At 27.3% G+C, this 12036-nt stretch overlaps 1 protein-coding gene across 2 annotated transcripts; it reads left to right on the top strand.

Annotated features, from left to right (window-relative positions):
• On the top strand, nucleotides 1-3410 carry LOC145950178 (uncharacterized). 2 transcript variants are annotated; one of them, XM_083061230.1, is made up of 5 exons: nucleotides 1-102; nucleotides 191-283; nucleotides 400-504; nucleotides 591-992; nucleotides 2735-3410. In XM_083061230.1, the coding sequence occupies exons 2-5, from the start codon at nucleotides 233-235 to the stop codon at nucleotides 2816-2818; spliced, it is 642 nt and encodes a 213-aa protein (XP_082917356.1). In that variant the 5' UTR covers nucleotides 1-102; nucleotides 191-232; the 3' UTR covers nucleotides 2819-3410. The 2 variants fall into 2 exon arrangements, with proteins under 2 accessions (XP_082917356.1, XP_082917357.1); XM_083061231.1 differs by lacking the exon at nucleotides 1-102 and having other exon boundaries at nucleotides 2735-2801; nucleotides 3171-3410.
• Nucleotides 3411-12036: the final 8626 nt, after the last annotated feature.

The following is a 12036-nucleotide window of genomic DNA, read 5'->3' as shown; positions in this document are numbered from 1 at the left end:
AAATATGAAACAAATGAGGAAGCTTTGGAGAATAAACCCGAAGAAGTAAGTGAAGAAGAATGGGAATACTTGGTAAATTATTTTTCAAGCCCCAATTTTAAGGTATGTTTCAGTTAAATTTATAAAAATCTCAATAAGTTTGTTCAAAATATTAAAATTTACAACTATATTTCTATTTGTATCATTTCAGGACATTAGTGCAAGAAATAAAATAAATAAAGCAAAACAAGTCATGAATCATAGAAGTGGAAGAAAGTCATTTCAAGCTGTTAGTTATGATGCGGTAAAATAATATATATATATATATATATATATATATATATATATATAATTAAGAATTACTTATATGTTACTAATTTGTGTATATGTTGATTTGTGATTATGAAAAATTATTTTCAGAGAGATCCTGAAACTAAAAAGGAGCCTAATTTTCTAGAGTTGTGGCGAATGACTCATATGAGCAATAATGGAGAATGGATAAATGAGGCTTCCAGGGAAGTTGATGTAATAAATTATTTTATCTTATAATAATTATATTTCATTTGATATTTTTAATTATGAATTTTATCTTATTTCACTTTTTTTAATAGATGAAAGTTCAAGAAGTGTCCATGAAGATGTTGCAAGAAACAAATGAAGAGACTGATAAAGATCTCATAGTTAATACAGCATTCCAATCAGTTGTTGGAGAGCGATCTGGATATTGTCGTGGTCTTGGATCTGGTATTAGACCAACAAAGGGAAAAAGTACTGATGGATTACATCAAGAATTGGTTAAAGAACGTGAAAAGAGACAAGACATGGAAATGAAATTGAAAGATGTTGAGTCTCAACTTCAAGATGAACGTCAAATGAGGGAAGATATGGCTAGACATTTTCAAGAAAGTCAAAAGGAACTTGAAGCCAAAATGGAAAAGCAATTTGAAGAAAAACTAGAAAAGCAAGTTGAAGAAAAATTGACAGCTATGTTTTTTCGAGTACAAACTTTTTCGGTAAGTAGTTAAATACAGAAAAAAATATTTAAATACTTTCAACTTTGGATGAAGCATGCTTACAATTATATAATTATGTAATTACTATGACTATTAATATTAGAATTAAAGAAAAATAAAATGTTGATTTATGCACTTGGATGAATAATGTATGGAACTTTAATTAGAAAAGAATACACAAAGTTAAATGTTTTTGAGATATGTATTTAAGAAAAAAAAAATGCAGAAACAAATAAAAATAATTATACATGCTTTTGACTTTTAAATGTTCAAAAACTATGTGATTGGACAAGTTAATAAAGCATGCACATACACATGCATCATTGATCTTCCTTGTCATCATGCTACTTTTTGTTGTGTTGCGTTATTCTAATTGTTTCTTTTTTATATTGTTGATTTGATTATGAAACTTGTGAGTGGATATGAAAATAAGAACAATTAAAAAAATTACATTATCGGCACGAAAATGAGGGAACCTTTAATTAAATAAAAGTTGATAATTTTTTTTTAAAGTTTGGAATGGAACATCAAATTATATATTTCAAGACCAAAATAAATAAATAAAAATATTTTCACTTTGATCTTATGAATTCTTCAAAGTTCCATCCATAATATGCATTGCATTTTAATTTATTAAGTTAGAGATTAATCTCATTATATTATCTTATCTTTTTTGGCAGTTGATACTTTATTATGTCATATTGATAATTAACTTTATTTTAATGAATAGTGAAGTTATTAGATTAAGCTTATTTGGTGAATTGAAACACTCTCATTGTACATATTTAAATATAAGTTTGAATAAATGTTAAATTTAAGTTTAGAAAGAGTAAGGTGGTGAATGTGTCACTTTAATTAGAAAGATAATGGGGTGTATTTATGTTGAAACCAATAATTCATTATTTGATAAAAAAAGTCATGTAATTTATATATTTGAATATCTTTGCTCATATTATATTTGATTATTATCTTATTTGTTATCATAGTTGATACTTTTATTATATTATATTGATTATTATCTTTTTTTTTTTAATGAAATAGTATAAATAGGTATATGTAATGCATAATTGCTCAAAAAATAATTTTACAAGTTATTAGATGGAGTTTATTTGGCTTCCACGATTTGGAACCATGTAAAGGGTACAGGAAAGAAAAAGAATTTACACATCACTTGAAATTGGACAAAATGCATGGAAAAGTTAGCTTTCAAAATTAAATGACATAAACATTAATGATTTGTGTTGTTTTATTATTTTACACCATTCATTTAATATAATATGATAGCTTGTATAAAACATTGATGTGATTGCAACTTACTAGGATAATATTTTGGCGACTGTGACAATATATTTAAATTATTTATATTCGTTTCTTTTTTTTCTGGCACCGGATTGAGTTGAGATGGCAAGACCTTCATTCTAAGGTCATTCTTAATTATGAAGTAACACTTAAATTAATAGGAGCACTCTCCTTTACATATTTAAATATAATTTTGAGTAAATATTGAATTTAATTTTGGAAAAAGTAGAGTGGAGAATGTGTCACTTTATAAAGATAATGGGGGTGTATATATGATGAAATTAAGAATCTATTATTTAATAATCAAGTCATGTTTATTATAATTTATATATTTAAATATCTTTACTCATATTTATTAGTGTTATGCATAATACTCCAAAATGATTGATAATATGAAATAATTAATTTATAATTTTATATTAATATTGTTGACATTTATACAGAGTGGACTGAAAAGCACCATGGACATGAGTATGAATAATCATAGAGATGGATCTTCGAATGACAAAAGTAAGTTTAATATTTAATTTTAATTTTCAATATTTATCTTAACTTTTTTCATTTATAATTTTGATGTTGATTTATCAATTTTAAATTCTAAAACTTTATTGATTTAATACTTTACATTTATTTTAATTAGTTTATGTTTATATTACATAATAACTTTATGTTGGGATTTGGATTATATTTTTTTTAATTAATTTATACATATTAATTTTATATTTTTCAACATTTATAAATGTTCAATAATTGACTAATCCAATGTACTATGATACACAATAAATTTTAATATTTTTAATTTTGTTAATTTTATGTTATTGTTGTTTATGTATATTTTTATACAATAATGTGACATTTTTATATGTTTAATTTGTGCAGGTTGAATGATATTATACTCATCGAGCTTTTGGAAGATATTGGCAATTTAATCAGAGAATGAAGTTATTATTATAATTTCATTTTTTATGTAAATAATTAGTTAGGAATTCAAGACAATATTGTGTAATGGTAGTTTTTTTTTAAGGAGTGAAATGGTAGTTATGTTTTGTTAATATTTTCATATCAAGAACATAATTAATATATTATAAATTTCTTTTTATATTAATTGATTTATGATTTAATTTTTAACATTAAGAATATAGTTATTGTATTGATTTATTTTTTATATTAATTGATTTATGGTTTAATTTTGTGTATTATAAATTAACTTATATAATTAAATTTATGCTTCTACGAAAAAAATAAATTAAAAATAATATAATATTTTAATTTTAACCAAAAAAGTTTACATTAAATACTTTATAATATTAATAATTATTAAAAAATAAAAATTTATATTTATTATTTTTCTTATGAAAAAGGGAAATGGTCACAACAAAAATTGTTGCCAAAAAAGTATTTTATTGCAAAGACTTTTTTTTCGTTGGGATATATCATATATGGTAACAACTAAAATTGTTGAAAAAAAATAGTTTTGACAACAAAACAAATGACAAAATAGCAACAATAATTATTGTTGTCAAAACATTACCATTAGCAACGGCATTTAAAGTTGTTGAAAAACTTTTCGCAACAACGCTTATCGTCACAACATGCAACGACATTTTTTTTGTTGAGAAATGTATTTTTTACAACGACTATAATTTTTTTACAACAATAAATGTCGTTACGAAAAATATTTAATCTTGTAGTCTTCTCACGCAGCTTTTCAGCTTTATAGCTTTTCATCATTTATGATTCCTCGAAAGCCTTAGTCGCAGCTCTATCGAAAATAGCACTGCACCGAGGACACAGCATAACTTCCTTATCAGCTTCTTTCTTTTTCGATAAGAACTCAACTAAGCTATCTCCCTCTTTTGGATAGATAGGCTCCTCTTCCTTAGCAAAATCATCCATTAATTCTTCGAGCTTCTCATCCAAAATGGGCTCGATGTTTTCATCATCCTCGACATTGCCTTCGACCATGTTAATAGCCATTGACACTGGTTCCACATAACCAGTATGAGCAGCGAATGGATCAACATCCACCTTCATGTCTTTCTCTTCGAAAGCTAGGCGACCATCAGTAATCGCCCTCTCGATCAAATTCCTGAAACGCACGCAATTATTAGTCCAGTGGCCATACATATTATGATACTTACAAAACTTCTTTCCTTTTCTCTACTCGAATGGTGGAATTTTATGGTTTTCTGGGAGTACAATTTGTTTATCCTTTAATAAAATATCAAATATTTTTTCTGCCTTACTCACGTCAAAACTATATTTCTTAATTGAATTTCCTTCTACACTTTCTCCTGGTTTTAACATTTGACACTGATACGTGGGACCAGGACGCAATTCCGCTAAGTTGATCTCAAAATCTTCAGTCGAAATCTCATAATTAGGATCATCACTGAACTCGGAATTTTCTCAATAAGCCACTTTTTCCTTTCGAACAAATTTATCAAATTTTCTTAATATTTCTTTTTCTAGCTTGATCTGTTCGATTCTTCTTACCTTTTCGGCTAACTGGGCCATATCTCTTAACTGTTCATTTACTAACTTTTTACGTATCGAGAAATCTAACCCTGTTGCTGCAATCCTAACTAATTCATGTTCAGGTATATTAGTATAACATCGAGATTTTAACTGCCTGAACCTATTTAAATAATCATCTAAAGTTTCATGGCTTTGTCTTTTAATGTTCATTAGATCAACTATACTCACTTTCGTTTCTTCTCTGAAAAAATGTTCATGAAAACTACCTTCCAATTGAACCCAAGTGTGTATCGAATTAGGGGGTAAGGTTGTGAACCATGTAAAAGCATGCTTAGTCAATGAACTTGGAAAATATTTCATTTTTAAATATTCATTGTTCGCTAAATCCCCGCATTCGACTACATACCTAGCTATATGTTCGACTATAGACTCAGTTAATTCTCCTGCAAATTTCGAAAACTTTGGGACTTTCATCCCTCTAGGAAATTCGACTTGGGTCACATAATCTGGGAAGGCTGACACGAAATAAGGACGTTCATTTCGACCTACATCGAATCCATGTCTATTCAGTATCCTTTCTACCATTTGATCTAAGTTATCATTGGGATTTCTATTAGGTTGAACTACATTCTGATGAAAATTTCCATTCCCGCCAAGATTTTCCATCTCATTCAAATTTGCACTCATAGCTCTCGAGGGTGGCCCGTCACCCAATTTATCCCCTATTTTGTTTATTAACTCATACAAAGGAGTCATTATGTTATGCATTTGGGTTGACAATAGGTTGACCATGTCATGATTACTATGGTCCATCTGTTGTCGAAGAGCCATCATAGCTTGGTTACTAATACCCGTAGGTACATAACTACCCGGTCGAATCAGAGAACCTTCCTGACTTGTTCCTACGTATTGATATGGGTCTTGCATAACGAAACCCATGCCATTTGGTCCAGGATTATATCCCTGTGGGGATACGTGCATTTGCAGATTTGGTCCTAAGAAAGGCACTGGCATTTCGGCATGCACTGGTTGGGTATTTCGCCAATTCTGTGGCATACCCCAGGGGTATTCCCTAGTGACATTTGCTAGTTCCTGAGTAACATTTGTTTGCCTAACTGTATTTTCGAGCAACACAGGGGAAGATGCTGCCCCCCTGGTCACATTAGTCACATTACCGAGGTGCTCTACATCTACGTGATTATTATTGTTTAAGTTTGTTTCTCTCTGATTATTAGATGTAGACATGGTCCTTCCACTCCTAAGTCTCATGCAACATGCATACCTAAAACTAGTCCAATTATGTTTTTTATTTCAATGAGTCCCACCGGGCGTGTCAATTTGTTTACGGTGGAATTTGTTTAAGGATTCTTTATATTCAGACTAGCATGACAAATATTTCAATTTAGGTATATTATGATTTGAATATTACAGGAAGAGAGAATGAGGAGTAGAAGATTAGTGATTACTTGTTTCTAGATGTTCCTCGATAATTAACAAATAATAATTTGCATGCACGTAAATGCTAAAATGAACAGAATGAACAATGGATATATTCGCAATACAAATCATGGTTCAAGTTACATACTGTCCAAGAGTTACAATTAACGCACTACAACTATGTGATTAGGAGAAATAAAGGAAGAAACCTATACTACAACTACTCCTAGAACAAGAAAAGAAATGTGGCCGAGAAGTGATCATACCCAAAGATAATTCCTCGCACGGAAGTCATGTGTGTAGGCACAGAGTGCTTGAGAGTTTAGTTCAAGTATGAGTTTTTCCGACCTTCGTAAAAGAGTGTGCCTTTCATACTTATAGAAATCCTCAAGAGCAGTTATTTCTGTGTACACGTATTGTGGGCACGTAACTGTTGTCCACTAAGCCCATTACGTGGGTTAAAATAAAACCTCTCGTAATTGTCTGCCCCACGTATTTTTTGCCTCTTGATCCATGTTTTATTAACTGCTTTAAGATAACTACTCAAACTACTTTAAGAAACCTCCAGTAACCTTCTTCATTTATTTTCGAGCACCTCTCTGTTCGACTCGACTAATAGTTTTCGACCCATCTCGCACGTGAACAAATAGGGCTGCTGATACGATCCTGGTAAGTGTTCGACCTTTATCTCCCTTTCGAGTAGTTTCATAGATATAGCTTTCGAGTAGCTTTCGAATTCTGGGTTTCGAGTAGCTCTAAGACGTGGACTGTGGCGTGATCTGAGTTTTAATAATAATATATGCTGCTATGTGGAATCATTTTGTGGAATTGCATATATTATATATATCATCCAATTCTAAAAGAAAATGAAAATTTCCTTCACAATGATACTTACTAACTCTTGTTGAAAGTTTCGAGTAGAAGTATGTGCAATAATCTTTCCTACGACTGACTGTTTCCCGTTGAAATAATTAAAAAGAAAAAAAGCAGCTCTATGATTACTTGTGAGGTTTATTAATTTTATAAATGATTCAAATTACAGTAAATAAATATATAATCTATCAATTTAAATGCCACTTAAATATTGCCTGTACACCATGGTTGCATAAATATGTGCGTTTTATATTATATGGAACAATGATATATATTTAAAACTATGTCCACCTCTCTAGATCTATGTTTACTTTCCCCATCTCATTATCTCACTCTTCCCCTTTTTCTAGCTATCTATTTCTCAATATGTATTAGTAAATATAATAATTCTATATCTCATGCAAATCAAAATCTACAACTTTGACGAATATATGATGTGATTTCAAATGAGGTGTAAGAAAAAAAAAATTGGCACACTAGTAGCTGAAGAAGAATTAGTTAATTAACTAATCTTTAGGTGTTAAATTTTATAGTTAATTAACTGATCTTTAGGTGTTAAATTTTATGGGTTTAATAGGGTTTAAGAGAATTGAACCAGCTCAGGTCCATGAGGTTGCCAAATTATTATGCCTCATTGCTACTATATATTGAATTCATTGTTTGGAATTACATATTATAATTTTAGGGAAAACCAAGATTTGTTCATTCATTCAAGAAATTTTAAATTACTGAAATCTCGTGGGAAAGTTTCAAGTAGAATAAATCTCTAGTGTATCAAAACTTATAATCATTCCTAATAATGACTCTTTCTCATTCTAGCAAGAAAAAGCAATCTCTATAATTACTTGCGAACTTTATAGCGTTTAAATTGGTCTGTTTATATACCACTTGCAGCCGGACATCATTATTACACTTACATATATGTTTGGGAGGTCAAATTCAAGAAATCAAATCCTACTAGTTTGATGTGATTGTTGTCAAATGATTCGAGAGAAAATATTTCTTTGAAAAACAATCAAAACACACATGTAGTAGTAGGATTGAAGAAGGTTACCTTTGCCATCGAAGATAGAAGTCGAAGGAGGTGGATGAAATAATTGAGCAGAAAATTGGATATAAAAGAATAAGTATAAATTGAAATTGTTTCAAAAGAAAAGTTATTTTCTTATTGATTTATATTGATTCAACTGATAAAAGAAAAGAGGATAAATTGTTAAGTACAAAGTTCTCTTTAGATTCCCTCATTTGAGAGCGTATTCAAATATTGGAGTTCACATAACTTTTCATCTCTCTTTTTCACAATTTCGCAATTTATTGATTCCAAAAGCATTTAACAAAACAAAATTATTGCACTTCGTGGCCGGTACACAACCACCCCCTCCACAGTCCACACAATTCATTGACACGGTAACATCAAAAGAAGTGTTAATATATATATAATCTATAATAATATAAAGTTGATATACAATTTTAAGATTTTTTATTTTTATAAGCCTTCTAATCACTCTCACTTTTTTCTAATTTCTGTTCATACATTCAAAATTATTTTTTTTTCTAATTAATAGAGGTATAGGGTATCTTTTCCTCTAATAATAATATATGTTGCAACTCATTACCGAAATGTATAATCATTGGTACTCTTTTTAAACTTATACGTAAATAAAAAGGGCCAATTTTATAAGAATTAGAAAAATAAATTAAATGTATTTAATTTTTACAATTTCATATAAAATATACAACGTTCCATTTTACGGTTAAAAGGTCATAGGTATATTTTTTAATGTGCTCTAGGTTTGATCCAAATGACTAATTCATCAATTTAATTAAATGGTTATTAGAAAACCCCGCAAATAAAGCATCCATTAACGGTTCTATTTTCCTAGTTGGAGCCATAAAGTTGGACCCGTCCTACATTGGAGGCAATCAAACTTTAACCTAATATATAGTAAACGATGGAGATGCCGTTTAGGTAGCTATACCTTCATAGATTTGGACATGTTCTATATTTTCCCTTTTGGTCTTACCAGACATACCAAAATCTAGCTGTATAGATGCTTTAGTTTAAGGATTAAGCTCCACGCAGTGCCATTTAACTAATTATTTATTTTAGCTAAACTTACGTCCCTTTCCATTTAAAACTCGAAAAGTGGTGATACATACGAACCTAAAATAATAAGTCAGACTTCTCATATTGTTGTATGAAATAAGTAACAGTAACGTACTAACTTGTAGAAGAGTCAGCTAGTATGTCGCATCATTCGAATAAAATTTTGGTTCTATCATTTTTCTAATACTAAACTAATTTCAGTTTCTTGTTATGAGGTATTTAACTGACGTGGGTGAATTGTTGTAAATTTTTAATATCAAGTTGAATCTTACGGATGATAATTTTAAATTATCCAAGAAAATTCTATTTAAGAATCTAATATAGAAGTCAAGTTAAAAAATATATATAGTTCAAGATATATGATTAATAATCAATGTTTAAATAATAACTAGTGAGTGATTGTTAGTTTGATTAACCGGTAAAATTAATTTATATCTCTATAGTGAGATCTAAGTTAGATCCTTCTGGATAAAATAAATAAATAAATCAGGGGAACATTTTGTTGCCATAAATGAGTTTACTACCAAATAAAGTTACTTGAGAAATATTGATAGTATATTTTTTAACACACTTTTTTATTATTAATAAGAGTTAGAAAATTATAAATTTACGTGGTTTCTATTTTTTATTTAAAACTTTAATAGTTTCAAATACAGTTTAACTTACATATATTGTTGGTATCCACTACCCACCTTAAATAACTTTCGGATACTAAAGATTTCAAAACCAAAAATGATGATATGTTATTATTATTATTATATATATATATTTTTTTTTGCAATTGAATACTGTTCATCAAGAATTGTTAAACCCGAACATGTTCTCCAAACTAGTGACCGATTCAACCTCTAGTTGAGATCTAAGTTTGCCGCAAAGTTATTATTATATACATTTTCGACTTTGTTAATGATTTCAGTTGGTTATAAGTTTTGTATTAAAATAATAATAATAAAATTTATTAAATAAAAATTAATATATATATATATATATATATATATTTTACATTATAAAACTTATCATTGATTTCAGTTGGTTATAAGATTCATTTTAGTATTTTAATTAATTATAAAACTTAAGTTAATATTATCATTTTGAAGCATTATTGATCAGTTTCAGTTTCGGAGGACAATTTATAACCATTCTTTATTCTATTGATTTAAGAAGTAAGACTTATTTCAGTAAATTCACTTATATAAAACTATACGGTTCAATCAGTATTAAAACTAAAACAAGTCATAAACATAATAAAATTTTATATAATAAAAAGGGTCGTAAATATAGTAAAACTTGACAAGCAATCATTAAAAAAGTTGATATTAAATTTTTTTGGTTGTTTGAAACCTCCTTTTCATGCTCTTCACGGTGTTTATAACTTTTTCTTATAGTCAAACATTATCTGAATTCCATAATTTTCATAAGTGAACTTAATTGAACAAAATTATTTAAATTTGTTTACTAAGATTAAAAAACGATCATTATTTTTTTTAAAAATATTAATTTTAAATTTAGAATTAAAGAATAAAATAAAAAATTAAAAGATATAAAAACAAATTTTTTAAAACATTTTCTTTTTTTAACAATTACTTTGATCCAGGGATGGATTTACTTACAAGGTAGTGGGGGCACTTGCCCCCACTACCATTTTACATATATATAATTTTTATTTATTTAAAAAATAATATATTTTAAAAAATAAAATTTATATTTTAATATATATATATATATATATTTAAATCATTGTATGTATAAAATATAAATTCAGAATTATTCATTTATTTGATATTTGTCAAATTTTTGAATAATATTAATTTTTATATATGATAAAGAATATTTCTTAATAACGAACTAATATTTTTAAAAAAGTTTAATTATAATATATATATATATATATATGTATATATATTAATGCTCACATGTATAATATAATATATTATTTTTTGATAAAATAAAATTTACAACATGTATGTTTATCTTTTGTGCTTTTTATTTATTGTATATGTTGATAAAAAAAAATCAAAATAGTAAAAATTTTAAGATTGTATATGTTGATTTAAAAAATCAAAATAGGAAAGATTAGAAGATCTATTTATAATTTTTATTATAAAATATGTTTTAAAATAAATTATCATCTAAAAATTTATATCATATATTAAAAACATGTTTATATCATAAGTAAATTAAACTTGATTTTTATAAAATTTATCATATTTATTTTTATATTTTTATTAGTTTTAAATTATTATAAAGTAGGTATTTAAGATTGTAGTTTTAACTAAACATTTAAAAAATGTTTATGCAGATAAATATGTCATATTTAGAACATGTATTTTTAAAGAAAGTTAGGCTCAAATATATTAAATTATAATATAACATAGTCTGACCTAATTTATTTCTATCCTTAATCGTGATTATAGATATAAAAACTTATAAAAAAATAATTATAATATCTATTTATACTTTTAAAAATTATATATAAAATTTTTAATATTACAAATATATGAATAAATATTGCCCTCACTATCTAAAATTTTTGGATCCGTCACTGCTTTGATCATATTAATTTTTTTCATTCATAAACATGATCCAAACAATATTTTAAAGTTTATAATTAAGAACTAATTTACGTTTTCATCCATTAAACATCACATTCAAAATTTAAAACCCTCACAATCGCATTAAAAAAACAAAAACCCAGTAGTAATCAAGCAACAACAGCATCATAATAAAGAAAACATGTTTTGGGCTAAACACTATTTTAAATGGCCTCATATTCAAAGATTAAAACCCTCACGATCGCATATAAAAAAAAGAAAAAAGCAGCAATAATCAAGAACAAGAGCATCATCAGAA

Source organism: Cajanus cajan, chromosome 7 (genome assembly GCF_000230855.2).
Source record: "Cajanus cajan strain Asha chromosome 7, NIPB_CcT2T_4, whole genome shotgun sequence".
Lineage (NCBI taxonomy): Eukaryota > Viridiplantae > Streptophyta > Magnoliopsida > Fabales > Fabaceae > Cajanus > Cajanus cajan.
The sequence above is the reverse complement of the archived record's forward strand: the minus strand, read 5'-3'. Positions and strand labels throughout refer to the sequence as shown.